This window comes from Hyposmocoma kahamanoa, unplaced genomic scaffold, assembly GCF_003589595.1.
Source record: "Hyposmocoma kahamanoa isolate Upper Pololo Valley unplaced genomic scaffold, ASM358959v1 224, whole genome shotgun sequence".
In the NCBI taxonomy this organism is placed as follows: domain Eukaryota; kingdom Metazoa; phylum Arthropoda; class Insecta; order Lepidoptera; family Cosmopterigidae; genus Hyposmocoma; species Hyposmocoma kahamanoa.
The window spans coordinates 8,045,632-8,068,004 of record NW_020653743.1 but is presented as its reverse complement, the minus strand read 5'-3'; the positions used below and the strand labels follow the sequence as shown (position 1 = coordinate 8,068,004).

The 22,373-nt window shown below is 35.1% G+C and overlaps 1 protein-coding gene across 1 annotated transcript in view; it reads right to left on the bottom strand.

Annotated features, from left to right (window-relative positions):
- Positions 1-827: 827 nt before the first annotated feature.
- Positions 828-22,373, bottom strand: part of LOC113228114 (dual specificity tyrosine-phosphorylation-regulated kinase 2) — a 241,601-nt gene continuing 220,055 nt past the window's right edge. The window contains exons 2-7 of the mRNA XM_026461272.1: positions 13,129-13,285; positions 11,365-11,550; positions 4,928-5,030; positions 4,140-4,305; positions 2,570-2,723; positions 828-959 (exon numbers count right to left, since the gene is read on the bottom strand). Coding sequence (XP_026317057.1) covers positions 4,140-4,305; positions 4,928-5,030; positions 11,365-11,550; positions 13,129-13,285 — 612 coding nt within the window. The 3' untranslated portion in view covers positions 828-959; positions 2,570-2,723. The remainder of the gene's footprint in view (positions 960-2,569; positions 2,724-4,139; positions 4,306-4,927; positions 5,031-11,364; positions 11,551-13,128; positions 13,286-22,373) is intronic.

Sequence of the window (22,373 nt, the reverse complement as noted above, 5' to 3'; positions counted from 1 at the left end):
CACACAAAATATGTAGTGTAGTGTGTAAATATGTTACGCGATTACTCCGATTTATGAACCGATTTTAATGTTTTTTTTTTTGGTGGAAAGAGGTATAGTGTTATAGGCCCCCATCTTTATCTAAGGTCACAAACTAGGGGAAGAATACGGTTTCACGCGCTTTCCGGTAACCGATTTCAACAAAACTTGGCAAATAGATGTAATTCCACGAACTGTTGAGATCGTTTTTTTTTTATAAAAAAGTTATAATTACTCTTTAAGCGGAATATTGGGCAACTAAAACTTATAAATTTGTATACCCTTTTCTAGTTATAAAATAAAGATATAATCATAGATTGTAATCAAATAATGGAGGTTACGAGGTTTACGAATTTAGCCGGCGACATATGATCATACGTCAAAATGTTTATATCTCTTGTAACAAAACAAAAATAGACAAATTTTGTTCGAAGAATCTTTAACCTTTCTCGTGAAAAGTTTTCATTCTGCAGATGTTATTATATATCTGCCCTTATTACACCAAGGGTGTGAAATACAGAAATGTACTTTAACGTTGTCTATGGCGGTATAATAAATACCGCAGCCATGGTGCAATGGGTTTGCTTGGTTAGTAACTTTTCGTTTATTACATATTACATAAAAGTAAACGAAAAATGGTATTCATCGAGTGTGACAATATTTCACACGCATCATTTTTAAACAAAATTACGATGCGATTCTGTTGATGTTTCTAGCACAATTTGACTCTCGATTTTAGTTGCATTTGCTGATAACTCAAGTTACCTTGGCGAGGCGGCGCGCGGAGGGCGGGCGCTAGGAGGGCGGCGGCGGCAGGTGCGGCAATTTGCCTGCCCCCGCGCCTGCGCCTGCGCCCCAGTACCGCGCCGAGCCGCAACTACCGCCACTCGCGCCTGCCGATGAACCGCTCTCCTCCGATAACGCCGCTTGTAATTTCGCTTCTAGAAACACCAATAGATTTTTTTAATAAATAAATAAAGAGAGATTAAAAAGATTCAAATAACCCCGTTAATCAAACAATATGTCACAGGAAAAACCTTCAACTTCTTCTTCGGTTACAACTTATGCTAACATTAACAGTAACTGAACATGTAAGCCATAGTTAATACGGGTTGGGTCGGTTACCGCCCGTAAGCAAAACGCGGAATTTCGATCATAGAGATTCGGGAGATGATCATCTATTAAATTGAGAATTACTGAACACGTCAGTAACATTAGTCCAATTTAGGAATTCTATTAAGGCTAGAGCCTCGTGGAATGGTATGGGCCTTAGAGCCTTTGTGCAGATTAAAGGTAGGAATAATATTTGATCCTCAAAGAAATAATTGATCTATTGTAAATGTGCACTTTTTAAATAAACGATATTTTTTGTTTCATATATAAATATATTAATTGTTCCGTCTATATTAGTTGATCTACGGATAAATTAGAAATGAACTGAATTCAAGATATATTTGGTATATAAAAATAATATTTGATCCTCTTTTTTATTATTGGTTTTTTCTTTTAACGACTGATGATATTTGTAATCAGTACATATTTTAATACGATCTCCTAATAAATCTTGGTTGTTTGTTTACACCCTCCATTTAGTAGGTTAGGTTGACATATGAAAAAGCAGAAGCCAAATTGCTTGCGTTTCCGGACATGTTTTCAGCTCATATTATAATTATTATAATTGATATAATATTAGTATACAAATATAATCAAAATTTACTGAGTTTTAAAAATAAGCATCTCAATTTTATTTTTATTGCACATTTGTCTTAGGTTTTGAGGCCAATCATAAAACTATCATAGTTAATTTATACAAATCAAACATTTCTTACGTAGCTCAGAACAGGTTAAAATACCTATTAATTTAATTTATTTTATGTCTCAATGAGATCAATCATTACAAAAAGGCGGCTGTTTAAATTTTTGCCTGCAGCTTTTGCAAATTTAAAATGATCATTTAAATAATGCGTGCCTTAAATGTATTAGCAGAGGGTGTCGACGTTAGTCTAGAACTTAACGTGATGTAGCCTCACCATAACAGGTTAAAGATACACTGAAGAAACTCCTTATTTATAAGTTCCAAATTACGACAGTAATTGAAGAAAAATCGCAATAAATAAAAAATAAATAAAACAAAATATTGTTTATTTCAGATTCCATCCATAGTAATAATAATATTGGTATCGAGTTCTTAGGTTTTCGCGTGTGTTACACATAGAAAATGGAACTATATTTCGGATCTAAATCGCGTATATTTGTTTTTTTTTTTCAAACAAACCAACGTTTCGGGCCCTTTACAAGTCCCATATACAAATATACAAAACAAATATACGCGACTTAAACCAGGAAAAATATTTTCAATAATATTGGTAGTTTATTAATAACAATTTGTCCTAAAATTAGGCTAGGAAGAAAGTAATTATTTATGTATTTAAAATCAAGAAGGAGGGTACAATATAACAAATTCGAAACCGTTAGTTCCGGATATGGATAATGGAGTATATGGATTTGAGTAGTTCCATCCAATCTTACATCAGTAAAGGAGTATACTCACTGGCGACATTGGAGGCGTTAAAGGTGACCGGCGTACGCGCGAGCGGCGTCCTCAGTGACCCTCCGCGTGCGTCACCCCGCGTGCTCCCTGTGACCCCAGTAACCCCTACAGACCCCACCACCGTGCTACCCCCTCCCCCAGCCCCGCTGCTAGTCTGGAAACATTATCAGCGCGAGTTAGTAAATTTATAGGCTGTAAAAAACTATTCAATGACATATTCACTCATATGATAATAGGAGTCGATACTTCGGAGGAGAAAAGGCAAAAACAGCAATTTTATCAAAAAATACCTATTTATGTACTTCGTAAATTTTCAAGCTTTTTCCACCTGTTTAATCTAAGAACTGCTTTTCGTGAAAAAATACCATTTTTACGCAAAAATAGCTATAAAAATTAAACACCAGAACGTTCTACAAAGATATATTTTTTACTCTCCTCGCAAATTTGTAGTTTGGTTTTTACGCCTTTTCTTCTCTGAAGTATTGCAGTCGTCACCTTAAGGGATAATAATATTAATTAATAAACTTGGTTATATTTTCTAGTAATAAAATGAAAGCAAAGTGATCATTGATGCATAATTTTTAATACTGCAGCAATTAATTATAAAACAAGAAAATATCGTTTTCTTAAAGGTATAACCAAAATAAGTGACATTCTCCGCAAAAATCTCCAAATTATGTACCTGTTGTAAGAAAAATCACCATTTTTTTTAGATAAAACTCTTATTAAGTTTATCGCTTTTTGTTATTGAGTTTCACGTGCAGAAAGATAGTGATTCTTTTATCATAGCTATTAAATTAAAGGCTTTTTATTTAAAATGTCACTTACGTGGTTTTACCTTTATATATGATATTTATAGATATGATATACTCTTGATCTAGCTAAAAACCATTCTTAAAATAAACACTATAATCGTTATTTAATGTAGACAGGTACAAATGTAAAATAAATGGAAATTAAAGTAAAAGAAAATATATTATTATATGCAACTTAACATAACGAAAAGGTTTATTGTGATAAAGTTCCAAAAATTCTTAACCACAATAAACCCGAGTAGATTTTTAATCGCAACTGTTCATTACAAAACTATCTGGATTATTTTTATGCATTCATGATTACTCATTTTTACTGAGGTTTTTGAGGTTTGTATTACGAAGTTTAGATTTTATTTGAATAAAAACCATTTTTTTAATATTACGTACTAGATTATAGAAACGGGATTTACATTTGTCTGACATGGTTTTATACATTTATTATGGTTAGATTTATATTAATGTGTCGCAATGTGAAATGAAGATTTGTGCCGTGTGTATGAAACCGATACCGTTCTGCCGCGTCACGACATGACACGTCAGAGAAATGTAAATCCGGCTAGTAGGTACTGAATTTAAAACTTTATTTACTTCAAAGATCCTTAAGTGCCGGGCAACAATTGCTTTTAATACCTTTTGACTTTCGTTTCGAAGGCAATAAAGTATGTATGTATAAATATGTAATACGAATTATCAACTGTTAATGAAAGTTGCGATAAAAATCTATTAAAATAAAAACAAAACAAGCAAAAACAAACCTATTTGTCAGTGCACTTAGGGGCGAGGCGCTTGGCATGATGCGCTATACTAACGTGGTTGTTCGTTTCTTCGTCGTGTGGCGGCCGTGGAAGGCGGCGGCGGAGCCACGCGTGTCGTAATGCTTGTGCGGGCGTTAGTCGTTTATCCGGGTCCCATTCTAGGCATCTGAAGTGTTAAAAGACGAGTTTAATTTCGATAACAGGTGGGAATAATCCCAATTGATAATTTAAAGGGGTATATATTGAATTATTGACCTCCAGAGGCCAAATCTGAACAGGGTCCGTGGTAGAGAAAAAAATAATTACGTGTGCATGAGATGTAAATGATTAGAGTGTCCCATTCTGGCAGGTTGTGACGAAATTTTGGTTTTCGATAAATGGGATAATCGGCATAACTACTTGTATGTAGGTACTCTATATATCCCATATGTATGTACTGTAGTCCTTGCTTGTCACTTTTTATTCGAATAGTAAATTATTAAGCGTAATTGAACCCCGAGCTGATACCAGAAGGCGCGGTAGACCACCACAGCGCTGCATGGACGACATCCGACGAAATGAAAGTTGGGACTGGATGAGACTATTGACGGACTGGATGATGATGATGAAGTGCAATTGATGATGAATTTAAACTTTACAAAAGTTGTGGAGGTGAAGGTCACTGACTCAGCGAACGTTTGGTTCCAATACGTAGTCGTATTGTCTCCCGTTATTTTGGAGTGTCGAATAATGAAACCTTTCTTAATCTGCTTTATAGTATGTTTACATACGTATTTCTAAATACTAACCGTCTAATGAAATCAATAAAAAACTTGTCCTGACATCCTTTGAGTGCAGTGGCAAAACTCTTCGATCCTGGAGGCCCTCTGGGCTTGCCTCTTCTCGACATACCTGAAATTTACATAACAACTGTTTTTAGGAAGACAAATTTAATAAGGCATCTCTTAAACATTTAAATTCATTAGAATATAATAATAAATAATTCATAGCGTCTCAGATGGCATAGCGTCTAGCACGATTTGTTAGAAGACGCTGGTTCGAGTCCAGCCAGATCGGAGGACCGGATTTTTTTCTTGGCGTTCGATCTTTGTATTAATAATTATAACAAACTAGTAGAGTAAATTCACATAAAAAAAAATTGAATATCACTGTAGAACATTGTGACATTCAATAAAAACTTAAAAATTAAAATCTTAGACTTAGTAAAATCGAGTCAATAGTGATGTAGCTAGACGACGAGCATGAAGTCGATGTGCTGTCGAGCAGACTGTATCCACCTACTTCTTTCTGACTATTATTTTACAGTCCTGCTGCAGCGGAACGCAATTCGTGTGACAACACACTTACGTAGAATTCACTATCCAATAAAAAGTTGCATTCTGGTATACAATATATATACGATTGTAACATTTTTAATGCAATTGCTGTAGTATATAGTTGTTATTCTAAATAGTATAATTATTATCATAGAATATTATTATAAGAATCTGAGCTGAATACAAATCCAAAATTTGTGTAAAAGTGTAAAATGGACGTACCGTTGATCATTGTACTAAATTAATCGAAACCTTCCATCATACAAGTGAGAATACCAATCTAATAAATAAACAAGACCAAATAAACAAAACACCTGCTGCTTTGTGGACAGTTATCCACACCATTAAACATTAGTTTGGCAGTTAACCAACCCATTTGATTATCATAGTGAGTCACCTTACAGGGAGATAGAATAATATTACTGTTTTTTTTTTCGAGTTCTTACATCTTACACTAAATATAGATAGATTGATTTAGTGGGGGATTATTAGAATTCGAAGAAACTGTGTCCGTGTGAGAGACTCCTGCAGTTTCTAAATTATATGAAGTTTAGTTCAAAACTCTAATTAGTAGCGATCACAGTAGATGAATTACTGGTTTTAACGATACTCTCACTGTCTAACAACTGTTAGTAACAGTTTGCCATGTCTTGTTCGAAAACAAATGTATTTAATAATTAATTCTATCGATATCAATAACCTCTGTCAAGCACGGTACTTTTAATCTACGAGATTAAGAAAAATCCTGGTACAGTAATTTAGTTTTATGGCACTCTTCATATTCACATATTATAATTTTGAATTTTTTTAAAGTGACCGCTGAAATACAAACTTATTGCCTACACCCTGTAATTTTATTAGAGATCAGTATAAACCTACAATAAATTAACTGACACACTAAATAAAAACGATAGAGAAAAACCTCACATTTTGTAATAACCTCAAATTATTAGTAAATAAAAAAAAAATTACTCAGTTAATGAATATTTTGAAAATAACTAATAGAGCAGAATAAACCTGCAACAAATTACCTGACACACTAAAAACGACAGAAAAAATCTCACATTGTGTAAAAAACTCAAATTATTAGTAAATAAAAAATGCTATTACTCAGTTAATGCATATTCTAAAGACAACTCGCTTAAGTAATATTGATACTAATTTACTCTACTTCTGTATAACTACTTGTAGTCAAATTGTATTGTTAATTTAAATTTTAGCTCATAAGAATTGTCATTTGTTACTAGATGCATGTAACATTTTAAATGTCTCAAATGACGATATACCACAGAAACTCGAAATTAAGTAGCAATGCGATTAAGCATTAAAGCATTATGTACATCTAACTGATTTGTGGTAGTATTAATTTGCAGAACACAGTAATAAATTGTCTATATATACAACATGTAAAAGCAAATACTTAATAAGTACATTCACTTTCGTGCAAGACTTGGTCAACCGTTAGGCAGATTGTTATCGGAAAAACTGCCCTTATTGTAATATTTATAAAGCCCATAGAATAGGTAGTCAAAACGATATTTTCAAACCACCATTTATTAAACGACGATAGGGTAAATGCTATTCCGAAAACGTAGTTTTAATATACCTTTCACATAAAGAATAAAATTTAATATAGAGTTAGTCAAAGTTAAATAACCTTTATTTCATAGGTACGCAAATTACTCTTGAAATCGTCATATTGATTTAACTCTATTGCTCATTTGTAAGGCGCAATCCCTTGAGAATAATGATTAAGAAACTTGCAATATTTATTTCAAACATCACAAGATCGAGACTACCTACAAGAGCAGAGCTAAACAGGTCACTACCACGGATCTTTCTCATCCAAGTACGCAGAAGCTGTAGAGCTAAACAGGTCACTACCACGGATCTTTCTCATCCAAGTACGCAGAAGCTGTATATAAAGTTTTTGTTTCACTATAGTTTTAAGCCTCGTGAATGGCAAATCTTGAATATTAACTCGAATCTTATTATAGAAGCGCACACATTGAATTTGTGACTTCGTGAAGACGACAGTCAAGGACGGAGGCGATTTCTTTTTTGAACACCAGAGGTTGTAAGGGTCTCATATATTCGATTGAATAAATTAAAGCAACATCCACTTCAGATTGACACCAGTGCGCAACGATGCTTCACAATTCCTATTTTTTCGAATATCTACATTCAAATATGGACTCAATAATAAACATGTTGCTATCAAGAACTAACTAATACCATTTAATTGGCAGTTAACCAAGAGTACAGACAGATTAACTCATGCTTTCAGCTCCTGAGTCATGTGCTCAGACGGTGACGAGACCGTCTTCACTACTGTGTGAGTTGTATGACGAGATATGTGACGATTTTTGAGTGGGTGAATAATAACCCACTTCGATCGTAAACATTCAGATTAGGTGGCAAAACAAAAATATTTCTTTAACGCCACCGCATACCGTTTGATTATGATTCCTAGTTATAAATTGGTCCACTTCGGTGATACATTTTATCCGTTATAATCTTACCCACAATTGAGTCACAATTTTCCCGTTAGATAATAAGGCATTTTTATTGAAATTCAAAATCGTTTAGACACAATTCAAAGTGCGACTTCTATCGAGTATTTATTTGTTAAATATTTTCATCAGTGGGGATGACGATGTAGGCGAATAAATTGAGAAAATGGACAGTATCGTTACCTGTGATACAAAATTTTACTTAATTCCTGAAACTTTCAAGTGTCCCATAACTTTACGCTTACTCGACATTAGGCATTTTTTTCTGGGCCAACCAATTTTCTTGACTGGCTCATTAGAGAGCTGTAACTCCATACCATAGAGTACCACAAAGTTCATAATGATATGTACAATATATCATAACGAACTATGTACGTTACGAAAATCCGCTTCCATTCCGTTCCGCCGCAATATAAATTGAGCCTAAGTATTATATTACCGTACTCATCTTTCAAGCGAATTCTCGATTAATCGTCGTATGTTTTCTTTTCTATACAAGTGTCTAGCTCATTAAGCCGGGTACTCATTAGCCAGTTGTAACTGTAACGTGACAGATACAGTAACGAATTTCTAGTGTGTACGCGTGAAGCCTGTCTTCATTCGCTAGAATGAGTACCTGGTTATCGTCATCTCACTGCGAAACGCGAGCGTTCGGCTCGCTGCAAGCTCGTGAACCACGTACACACTATGATTTTTATAACATACATTTTACAACATATTAATATAAAGCAGGGTACTCGCTAGCGAGCTGTAAACTGACCCGTAGCATATTATGTAACTAAAAATCATAATGTGTACGTGGTTCGCGAGTCTGTCACGAGCAGAACGCGTGCGGTTCGCAGTGAGGTATTCATTCTAGCGAGTGAAGACTGTTTCACGCGTACACTAGGTCCTAGTGAACCTCGTTACTGTATCTGTCACGTTACAGTTGCAGCTGACTAATGAGTACCCGGCTTAATGAGCTAGACACTTATATAAAAAGGAACCCACACGACGATTAGTCGAGAATTCCCTTGAAAGATGAGTAAGGTAATATAATACTTAGCCTATAGTCATAGTAAATAAAATTGCCAAACATTGCATTGTCAAACGCAGTTTGTATGCAATCCCACTGTCAAAGATTAAGTTTGTCAAAACCTAGAGTAAAATCATCTAACAAGGTAACACCCATAGTTACATTAACCTCGGACAGGGTCATCGGCGTACATACAAACAAACATTTGCTAGGGTCAATCCCCTTTTATATCATTACGTGTAAATATTAATTACACGTTATTACCTGTCAAATAAAATCCGACGATTCAAGTAAATGGTTTATTTTGCAGTGAAGTGTTGGACCGAAGTTGTTTTTCATTAAAATGCGTAGTTTTTGTAGATATTGGAAAACAAAGACCCATTTGGATTTTAAAAACCCTACAAGTTATTATATAAGATGTCTAGACCGTCAGACGGTCTCGAAATAAAAGGAATACCATGGTCTTATGAGTACTGTTAACTCAAAGGGCACCACCACTCTTAACAACCAGACTCAAAACTATTTAGAAAAGTGTGTTTGCTATATTGGCGTGGTTGTATTAGACCAAAGTAAATATATCTTTACTTCGCAGGTAAGCCGACTACATTTGAATTTCCTTTTATGATAACAAGTGACAGAACGAATAAGCGGCACGCCTGAACATAGCAGTTGAAATTGTTTTACAATATTAATTTCAAACATTGTACATAGAGGAACAACCTGAGAGCTAAACATTTCACTAACATGGATTTTTGTCATTCAAGAACGCAAGCAGAAGCTGTATAATAATAATCTTTAGGATAAACTTTCTATTTCATATAATATTATATCCGGTTGATATTCAAATTTTGAATCTTATCAGAGAAGCCTACACCGTGTCCCTTGTGAATTTGTGAACACGACTGTCACGAACAGCCTGGTTATTTTTATTTCTCTTATTGATGTTATGTCTATCACTATTTTTCGTAAAAAAAATTCATTCATCTTATATCTTAACATAAAAAAATTAATTCTTCTTTTTTTAAAGCATATTGCCAGCCTTCTTACACGTGCAGCCTGTGCGTCAGTTACACGCGGCGGACATATGGAGCACTGCGCAACCAGTACAACAATGCGTTCAGGATGCTGTTCCGACTTCCACCTATCTCTAGCGCGTCAACCATGTTTGTTGAGAAGTCCCCAATGCTGGGGCGGCGGATGCGCTAGCACAATGCTGCCAATGCGTAGCCAGTTGTCCTGACATTAGCTGGGTACGTTATGTTCCTATCTTAGTACCTATATACAATTTTTTTTTTATTATTTTAAACCTAAGTTTTTTTTTTATTAACAAATACTAGAATGAACGTATCTGAAATAAATGGATTATTATTATTAACATAAATTACATTTTCATAAATGTACTATGACGCCAGTGTAAGAATTTTTACTTATTTCTCAAAGACACTCTGGTGTTCAGCTTGCAAATTGTACTAACAGCATAACGCTATAGATATGTACAAACTTTTGACAATTTTTCTTTAATAATAGATCCCCGATAGAGTCATATATGATGATGGAGTTAATGTTGTCATCGACTACGTCAACTAGGTAGGTCTAGTATCATCATAAACTCGTTAACACTCCACGCAATTAATTTTCTACTCCATTTTTCACGAGACCGACTCAGCTAAACGTCTTTGTAATATTCATCTCTATCAACACATGATTACGATTTTATTTATAGCGAAAGTGTCATCCTAAAAGATACGGCGTTAGTGACGTAACGAGTGCAGAATGCAACATTGACTCATTGCCAATAAACGTTTTTCTATGAGGTAACTATTGGATGTTTTTTGGTGATTTCTTTTCACTTTATGAAGCTAAAGTATTATCTAGTGCTGGTAGATTATTCTAGAAATGAACCTGGGTCTTTGGAGTTAATTTTGATATTTTAATACTCAAATATTTAGGAAATTAAATTATTTTTCCGGATTTAAATCGCGTATATTTTTGTTTTTTCAAACAACTTTTAGTTGTGTCAAATATTAATGCAAACCACCCTAACTATAATTATAAAAGTTATTAATTAAATACCTTATTTTTAATTTTACAAAGAAACATTCCAATTTACGCCACATTCTTTTACAAATTATTTTATTGTAACAATATGAATTTTTAATAAGTTAAATTTATTGTTAATTAATAATGGAAATGAGAATAAATTAAAACATACTAATTAGTACTGTAGTCCTATGTCTGTTTGGGATATTTCATCAGAGGAAATACTGGTTCCAAACTGGTGGTACGGAGAAACCAACACGCGAAAACTTAAGAATAATTAGAAATATTTAGTCAAGTCTTAGTTTAAAGGAGCATGGATTACAAATCATTACAAATCTTACCTCCACTTAAAACAGTAGTGCCGTCCGCTAACGTCGTAGCAGTGCAGTATCTCGGCAAACCCTTGCTGCTGATGAAGTTCTTTGACCTCTTCCCCTGTTCGACGAGTTTCTGCGGAGGCATGCCTAGAAGCTCGATTATACACGCCATTTGGTCCGCTTCGTCCTCACCAGGGAGAAGAGGGAATCCTGGAAATACCGTGAAGAAAATGTGTTAAAAAAACTTTTATGAAAGGAACCAATTAAAACAACAATCTTAACGTGTAAATGCAACTGTAATTTCAACAAACACGTAAAAATGATCTGAGTAATCAGTCTCTAAAAATATCTGCCTCAATGATTTTCGTGAACTTTCGATTGAACTGAATAAGTTGCCAGTGCCAGTTTGAATGTGCAAATGAATATATCGCTCCATACGTTAACAATTCGTTTGGTTTGGTCCGTAAGAAAAACCACCTGACAACGCCCAGAAGAATAAGAACTTAAAACAAAAATATGGATACTTTAGGACACAGTAAGAGAAAGATACACAATATACATTGACAACATCAAATACGTTGCTCTGGTCCCAAAAGTAAGTAACTAGAGCACTTGCGTTATTGAAATCTGAAACAACGATATCCGTCCGATATAATTACTGTCAAATAAAAACACTCGACCAAATAAAAAGATAATGTTAAGAATGACGCTTCATTCGCATCATGCGTTTTTCAATTTGGTCAACTATTACTTATTAGACAGTAATGATTTCGGACAGATGTCGAACGGAGGGGTGTAGATCCCCAAACCCGAGACAATACAGAAAGCTAGGTGTGCAAGCCACTCGACCACAGAGGTCATCAAAACGAGAGAACTGAAAACAGTTACCTCTTCTTTGCATAGGTTGCTGATTACAGATTGAGACCTCGATATATTAGAAATAAGAAAATTCTAGCAGCACATTTATTACGGTAGCACAGGAAGGAGAGCAAAAAAAAGTGTTACCACAGGGCCAAATTAAAATTATCATATTAACCTGTTTGTCTCATTGGACCAGGCTAAACTACTATGGGCTAATGAACTTTTTATTTCAATAAAACACAGATTAATTGAAGTATTTGTTCCAGTTGCAGTACACATTAACATGTTCTTAAATGTAACCATTTAAGAACGGAGTTCGATTCGTTCATTTGACCACCGCGAACACTTTTGTAGCGTCCGATTCTTTGGAGCTAATTTTCCGCCACTCTTTCACACATATCGGCCGAAACGTTGGCAATTTCGCGTGTGATATTGTTCCTGAGCTCATTTAACGTTTTTGGCTTGTTGGCATAAACCAACAACTTAACGTAACCCTATAAAAAATAATCCAAATTAGATCGCAAAGAGAGAAATGGCCATTCGACTGGACATACACGATTATAGAACTCCGTCTTCAATAGATCGATTGTTATATCGTTGATACCACCCATTCGCACTAAGCGCTTTACTTCTTCCTTTCGTACGGCAAAGGTTGTTCCCATCGTCAGTCACATCGTCGCTTAACATCAGGTGAGATTGTGGCCAAGCGTGTGTCTATTATTTACAAAAAAAATATTGTTTGACCAGCTGTGTGACCGTTGCAAACGTGCTCGTAGTTGTCATTTGAATGAAATCAAATTCCATTCTTAAATGTAACATGTGTACCCGGAATAAATTTCAGCTCCATATGTCAATTATTCTGTGTTTTATTGAAATGCAAAATTGTTATGTCCTTATTGGAAAACCACATACCAATAAAAAACTTACCAGTCAATAGTTCCGCTAATATACAGCCCAAAGACCACATATCAATGGGCATGCCGTACCTCGCGCCCATCATCACCTCTGGCGCTCGGTAGAACCGAGACTGGATGTAGGTATACACTCGTTGATTCTCATAGCACGAACTGCCGAAGTCTATAACCTGAAAACAAGAAATAGATTTTTAATATTTTGTACATAGATCGCATACGTATGTAACATATAATGAGAAAAAAACTGCAACAACTCAACAGAGTTTACAACATCACCTAACTTTTAAAAGATGTACTCTTAAGGTTGTCAGGTATTTAAACTACATAGTCAGAATAACCAGCCAGTTTAGCCGGACACCTACATTTTTAAGGATTTTGTATTGTAGTTTGAATACGGAAATTTTTTTAAATGTAAAAATCAGGGTATTTTCGTCATTTATCAAAAAATCTTGTAAGGCGAGTCATTGGAGGAGAAACGGGAAAAACTGTAATATATCTAGATCTTAAATTCTAATGAAATTACAGTAGAAATAGAAATTAATAAGTCAGTTACATACATATAATCATCTATTATTGCAATGGTTATCATCTGAAAACAAAATAAAACTAAGTAAAATGTAAAAAGCCTCACTGTCCGGCTTTATCCCGACACCTGGCAACGCTAAATACTCTAAACTGTGTGGTGGCCTTTTAAGAATTTCGTAGTTTGATGTTTATTCAAACAGTCTGGTAGACTTAAAAATACAAGTTTTTTTTAATACAAAAATCTGTATAAATTGTTATATTCCCGTCTTAAATGAGCATATAATTAAGCCCTTCCGTACGAAATTTTACGAGTTTTTCAAGTCGCATAAAAAGGAAGGTACCTACATAAAGTGTTTGAAATCTAAGCACCGCTTTAACTACATTTTTACACGTATTTAACTTCGATTCTGGCCGGGAGAAATATTTATTTGGCCTACATTTATTTATCTCGTGAGTTTGAATGTAATTTGTGGTTGTCTATGTGTGTGTCCTTGGCACCCGCGACACAGGGTTTCCCTAGTGTGAAAAAAAAACAAAATAACAAAAGCAGTTAATTGACATTAAATTTGATAGCAAACCGAGGTTCAAAAAACCGTTTAGTAAAATTAAAAACAAGTCATAACTAACAATTCAAAGATAGTTTTCAAATTTAAAACAAACGAAACTGTATAAGTAAACATGTACACGAAGTGTGAAAAGCATGAAGCAAAGCACTATAGCAATTGTTTATTTTATCTAATAACAAGAGAATCATTTATCAATAACGGTTAAAACCATTCAACCATCTTGCGGATATTTGTATTTTATCATAATAGTTACTAATACCTTAACCTGTTAACATAGATATTATTATTTAAAGAATAATATTGATAAATTGCAATATAACGTTTCAAATCAGATGTTAACGGGGTTACGTAATGTATTGTAAAAGAACAACAAGAAGAAAGCTAAACCTGTATTGTAAAGACTTCTATGACCTCGGTGGTTTGCACTGTGAGCGCTAGATGAGGAAGTCCCGGGTTCCACTCCCGGTAGAACCAATTTGGGAAATTCTCTAAATTGGTTCTGACCTAGGTGTTCTGGTGTGAATTCAACGGAATTGCAGGAAATACCCTATTTTGAGACCAGGCAATTGGTGTGACTATCTGCACATTAATAATAATAACGCATACGCTCATAGTCCATAGACAGACAACCACAAATTACACGCAAACTCACGAGAGAATTAAATGTAGACCGTACAAATACTCTTCCGACCCGGGAACCAAACTCGGGACCTCTGCATGGCAGTTCAGCATGGTAACCGTTCGGCCACGGAAATAGTTATTATTATTATAATAGTTAAGGAATTTAATTTTAATATTTTTAATTTAATTTTAATATTATTAAAACTTCGGAATTTAATAATGGTTATCTACATAGTTTAGGCTAGATGATTGTACCCTTATAAACTTTCTAAAATGCTTTATTAATAAATGTCATCGGAATTTGATTATCCGTGATAAGCAAATATTGACATTGCCACTATTGAACTCCTCTTATTTAATTTGTATTCCTGGGATTTAATACACGTACCAGTATAAGATAATAATGACTGTATTAACTAGTTATTATATGAAATTAATACATCATTAGAATATCTATCTATATTTTGATGCAAATAAATGACCGTGACTTTCGTTTTTAAATCTTTATTTCAATGCGTATGGCAGTTCCATCGTAACCTAAACTAATAGTTTACATGTCGGTGCAGTGCTGCTGGAGAACTGATTTAACAAATATCAACAGTCTTTTTTCCGGACGAATCAGGGTTTAAAGTGATAAATATCAATGATAATTATCACTGATAATTGTCACGATAATGATATTGATAAAAAATATACATTGATAATATATTATTATCTTGATATTCATAAAATTAATTGGAACAACAAAATGCTACCGTTAGTAATGCCGTTATTTAAGTGTTTGTCTCCAAATCTCTGATATCAATTTCTGATAACAGACGTATCCAAACGTGTAATGTCAATGTCAAAAGTGTCACAAACCAAATCATTTTCCGTAAAGTTTTTCTTCATGTTTATTTAATTTTTCTCACTGCCTTTTTTAGTCAAAAATTAAACCGAGATAAAACTATGAATCAGCATGGTTATTGTCGGATATAATATAGGATAATTATAAAAATATTATCATGATATTTATTATCAAAGAAAATAAAAATATTTACAATTTCGAATACTGTGTTTCCCGAATACAATGTCGGGCTTTTTTTTAATGAAATACCCAGTTATTGTTTAAGATTGCCTACTAGTGTGGCTTGGTTTTTTAGTATATAGAAATTATGTATGTGGCTAGAGATGAATTCTACAGTATTAAGTGAAATCAGTTACGGTTTTGATACTGTGTATATTGATATTTTTATTGAAACGTGTTACATAAATAGTAAGGCAAGAGTTAATAGGCATTATTTAGGCAAACCGAACATATTAGGTCACATCATCGCTTAACATTAGCTGAGTTTGTGGCCAAACGTGTGCCAGTAAATAATTCAAAAAAATGTAATTAATTACAAATTCACAAACATCTCGTATCAGTACGCATTTCATTGCGAACAACCTATCACCTCTTATTTACGAAGTCCCCAATCGGATGAAATTTCATTGTCATTCAGAAAATGAGGAATTCAGTAAACTTTGGCTTAGAAAGGGTCCTACACAATTCCCTGAGAGCGGAAATAGAAGAGGAAAAGGGGAAAATTGAAGGTCTTGTAAATTGATAGCTTCTTTTGTTACCATTTCTCGAACAAACTTAGGAATTTGTTAGATTTATAACGAGACGAACAAGTCATGCGCCTGGTGGTTAAGCGACACGCCTGCCTGTAGCGGCTGTAGTTCCTCTCAGAGCCTTAGACCGTAAAGCTATCACTGCTTCGCCCGTCACCCTGAGACATAATTGACTAAGCCCTTTCAGAAGGAGCTCTAAATGCTTTTCAAAATTATTATTAAGTAAATTACTTTTTATCTTGCTTACTACCAGTCGAAATATCTTCAAAATGCATGGACAGTGTTCTAGGATCATTTTCCTTTAGCTATGACGGTAAGGTTGCTCTGGCTGACCCGTCTCAAATTTCCACCCCAAACTTATCCAAAATGGTGCTTCTTCTTATGATTGTCATAGGCGCTGTATAATTTGCAGTATCAAATTGTAAACGTTTCAGTGACAATTGTCACTTTAGACTCATGGTAGAGGCCAAGATCCTAAAATTATTTCATTTAAATCTGCGCAAAAGGACACCATTGTTAATTTAAAATTAGAATCCATTATATCAAAATCGATACGTTTAAGCCAGGTACTCACTACCGAGTGGGGTAGGCCCTCCAGTCTGGAGGGAGAGTCCCCACATAACCCCTGAGTCTCCCTGGGCTCAGGGGTATCCATAAAGATTTCCCCCCCGACAAAAAAAAAAAAAAAAAAAAAAAAAAGGTACTCACTACCGAGTAGTTACCGTAACCGTTGCATATTATGTAACCAAAAATCATAACGTGTAGGTATGCGGTTGGCGAGCTCGCCGCGAGCGGAACGTGTGCGGTTCGCAGTGAGCCGTCTGGTTGAGGTTTCAAGCGTACACACTAGAACCTCGTTACTGTATCTGTCACGTTACAGTTACAGCTCGCTAATGAGTACCCGGCTTTAAATAATCTCAGTACAGAGTACTAAAAAAACGGACATCAAAAGTTTGTGGAATTACATCTATTTGCCAAATTTATTGAAATCGGTTACCGGAAAGTGCGCGAAACCGGATTCATCCCCTAGTTTGCCACTCTTAGAGGTGGAATACTTTCTTCAAACGTAAATGGGACCAATACCGAGGTACCCTCTTTCTTACATAAAAGAATCATCAAAATCGGTTCATCATAACAAAAAAAAGAAAAAAATACAGTCGAACTGAGAACCTCTTCCTTTTATGAAATCAGTTAAAAATCCGCTTTAATCTTTTTTTTAAATATTAATAATGTAATCCGCCAAAATGTAGAAAAGAAACAGCTTCTTCCAATTGGCGTGCTTGAATTAAGAATCAATCATAATTGGCGACACGCAAATGCGTAAGCGCTTTAACGTATGCCCTTCTCGATCCGTCTCAATAGCCTATTGTCTGCTTGAATCGAAATTCGAATGCCACGTTATATATATTATGATATTGAATCATTATAACATTATCTTAGGGCCCTATTGTATTTATTTTGCATGGATCCATCCTGACGTTATTAAAGGACTTGCTTAGTCTACGTACATATCGATTGCTGTGAAAGAAATAAGCTCAGGTAACCACAACAAACATGTTATAATAAGCTTGTTGGCAACTGATTGGAGCAACGGCTCGCCGACAGCGGCTAATAATTTAAAACCTTTGTTAGTCGTCGTTAGCGGGCCGCTAAAACGTGTTCGTATTTTAACATATAATTCAAATATGTATATACATTTTGAAGCCGTGATAACCTAATCGTTTGGCAGAACGTCGCGGCGCGGGTTCGAATCTGGTGAGGTTCCCAGTGCTCATTGGGCCCTCCCATTATGAGAAGAGACCTGTGCCCTGTAGTGGAACTATATTTGGCTAACTGTTACTATTATACTAAGTGTTTACCAGTCTAAAATTACAATTGTTTCGCTCGATCGGTTACAATCTCAAAGAAATGTATTTTAGTTTTAATTCTTGGCTATCAATGTTATAAAATTCTCAGATTTGTAACACAGGAAAACGGTATAGAAAACTTTATACGTGGAACGCTTATTTGTATATAACGTCACCTATTTGAAACTAAGGCTCAACTCACACTGGCGCAGAGTCAAAGTGTCGCGACGCGTCATGTTTTTCGCCTATAGCATATTCATCTCTATTTTCCCGTTATTAAGGTATAAATCTGTGTTTTGCAAATATGGAATCGAGTGTCGTCGCGCGTCGCCTGGCGGTGTAGTTGAAAAACAGGACGACGCTTCGACTCTGCGCTAGTGTGAGTTGAGCCTAAAAGGAAAAATAATCCACTATTTTAAGTTTAATATAAATGTAGTTTTAAAAGTTTGAAATGCAGAGTAATATTGGAAATTAAGTTCATATTTGAAACTATTTTAAGGTTGGAATTATATGTAGGTTATCCGGGCTTACACTTCTGAGTTTTATGGTAGTAAATGTACCATGAGCTTTTTCGAGAAGGAAAACATCGTGATGAAACCTGCATGTCGAAGAAGGTTTATACAACTCTCGGAAAACGTGTGAAGTCTCCAGCCCGCATTGCGCCAGTGTTGCGGACTATGGATCTGAATCCTCGCCTGAGAAGAGACCCACATCCAGCATTAAGATGTATAAATAGGTTGATGAAGGCTGAGGTTTATAAAACAAACTTTGATTTAGACTAACCATAAATGGTAAGGTAAGCAAGTTGCTATGGTATATGGTATGGCCGGCTGCGCAACTCGATATTTTGACGCCTATTTTACGTGTGGGAGGTAAGCAAGTTTTAGCCGTGACTTACTTGTGGTCACATAGAACCCTAATACGCAGGCCGCGGCCACTGCACGTTTCATTGTGGCAGGGTTCATAATGAACTCGTACAGTACAAAAATTCCCGCGCCAGGAACGCTTCCGCAGCCGTCTCTGTATGGCCAGAGCATTTCTAGGGACAGCGGTGTCTCCTAGCACAAGCAATTATTTTGCTTAAATGGAGTTCCCCCGGCAAACCTGCCGTAAAATAGGTTAAAGTGAACGTAAATATTTATTTTTTATTTTTATTATTTATTTATTAACAGACATAATATCAAAAATGCACAGCCTAAACAACTTGTAAAAAAAACTCCGCAAAGGCATATTGTAGCAAATAAATTTAAAATAGCATGTTTCATATTTACAAAACAAACTTTTCCTAGGTTTAAGCAAGAAATTAAATTCGACATTCTGAAATTAAAACTTCGTAATTTCTTGCTTAAACCTAGCGGAATTTGGGCATATGTATCTTGTTCATGCGTGAAATTTAATGAAAATTGAAACTATCTACCAAATAATATCGATATCGTCGCTTTACTATTAAAACCTCATAAAATACGACGCCGGAAATTGATCTTGTCGTATGTCGAAAAATAGGACTTTAAACCAAAGCCGAAAAACTATTTCAAAAAATTATTTCTCTTTAATTTGAATTAGTAGAAAGTCAACTTTAGGGATGATGTATATAATCATACTTTAAAATTAACTTTCAACTAATTCAAATTAAAGAGAAATAATTTTTTGAAATAGTTTTTCGGCTCTGGTTTAAAGTCCTATTTTTCGAGATACGATAAGATCGCTTTCCGGCGTCGGTGAACATAATTTATGTTCACTATTTTTCAAAATCAGTTTTGCAGTTTATAATGTTGAGGAAAATTCAGTGCATTACTTGTTAAAACATTACGTGTCACTGTGGTTGCAGAGATAATATTAATGAATGCCAAAACCACATATTTTACGTACCAAATCGATTTTTTTTAAAGGGTACCTTTCCTGTTAAATTTTTAAAATAGAAAGTTTAAATAGTAATGCACAGCAAATGCACCTCTTTGCGAAAGGTCTGTCACCGGTCTGTCACGTTACTGTTACAGGTCGCTAATGAGTACCCGACTTAAAGCATGCATGCGGCACGTATGCAGCGCGCGGGTAGCTCACATGCAGCGCGTTCGCGGTGCATTAGCCAGATCTGTATGCACTCTAAGGCGACGATACGTATGTCTAGTTCTTACTTTTTGTAACTACTCAGTGCTTATTCGATGTGACGGTAGATAGACATGATCACCAATGCCATTGACCTGCCTGTCACGAAATGAGACACTCAGTTTTCTATGAAAACTGTCGTACAAAATATAAATAGTGTAAAAGTTCTCCTTCACGTCTTCTGGGAAACACCGTGCCGTCATTGGCAAGAGCCCAAAGGTGACCAAACCGTTGACAGTTTCAATCTATAATATATCAGGTGAGATAAGTCTCATATTCTTACATTAAAAAACTTATGTACTGGTGACAGGGTAGTTAGAAAATCTGATGGAAGGTAAAAACTAGATAGGACTTATTATTTCAGATTTTTTTAAATAATATCAAGTGACGGGACGAACAAGTATTGCGCCTGGTGGTACGCTATAGGCCTATCCATAAAAGTTGCAGTGCCACTCAGAGCTTTAAATCGCAAAGCTCTGAGTGCAGTGCCACTGCGTCCGTCTCCCTGAGCCATAGTTGACAAGTCCCACGTGCCTGTAATTAAACCAGCACCGTTACCCTTCAAAACCGGAACACAGCAATGCTGACATTACTACTTGGCGGCAGAAATAGGTAAGGTATTGCTTTCTACTTAGTTAGTGTTTTTGACTGAGTATTACAGCAATGCTATTTTGGGCAATGGAAATTTAAGGTTACAAAATATATATATATTGGCACTTGATTTTTATAATGAACAAGCCATGTCAATACCCTATTAGTGCCAAATAATGGCACTACTAGCAACTGACACTGGCGCCAAACACTAATTAGTGTCATCTATACTGCGGCTGTTTTACGATGATAATTTACATAAATTCTAATACTTTATCATTTGATGACTATCTAAAATTAATGTTCTGTCTTTTAAAGTGGATTATACTGTTATTTATGGCAAGGTTTTTATAATACTTTTCTTGAATAGTTTGCCGAGTGATTCCAAGACCTCCTCGTATCTTCATTAATATTATAATAAACATTTAAAGGTCTCCCTCTAAAATAATTCGTCGTACCGCCGGATTTTGTTTACAACGTCCAATCCACACTAGGGTACATATCGAGTTTTCATTCGTCTAAGTCGAATTCAAGCACAATCATTCGACTCGACTTGGATGGTTGCCGATACCGTCGGGTGCACGAGTTGAATGATTATTATGTCGGAACTACTCGGAGCCATTCACCATGTCCATATCAATCCCTGTCCCCGTCGCATTTACAGTATTTACCATATGTCAGAGTTAGGCAGAAATGCTCCATAGAATCTATGGATTAGTAAAAGTAATTAGTGATGAATGATCAATCAGATCATTCGAATACGAAAATTAGTACTAATTTCATAAATTAGTAGTAATTTTCGTTTAACATTAATTCATTCGAATGACAGGATTAGTAATAATCTCAGTACAGAGTACTAAAAAAACCGACATCAAAAGTCATTCATCTCCTAGTTGGCCGCCCTCAGATGTGGAACATTTTCTCCAAATTGAAATGGGACCATTCCTGAGGTACCCTCTTTCCAACCAACAAACAAAGAATCACCAAAATCGGTCCACAAATGCCATTATCGCGTAACATACATGCAAAAAAAAAACATACAATCGAATTGAGAATCTTTTTTTTAAGTCGAATATCGAAATCATTCGCAATCGCGCATCGCTAATATGAAGTGCTTAATAATTATGTAGTAATTGTATAACCATACGAATGTAATAAACAAGTGAGTATTGATTATCTCTCTGTGGATGTGGGAGATTTAATTAACTCTAGGTGGTGTGTGACAATGACGCTTTGTGTTATAAGGAGCTACTTCAGAGAACATGAGCACAGGATTGATGAAAATTTATATAAGGAAAACGCGAAGTTTCGGTCTGGAAAGTAATTTTCTCGCTAAGAAATCCTTAAGAAAAATCTCATTAAATGTTACAAGTATTTATAAAACAAAGAATTTCATTAAAAATGTG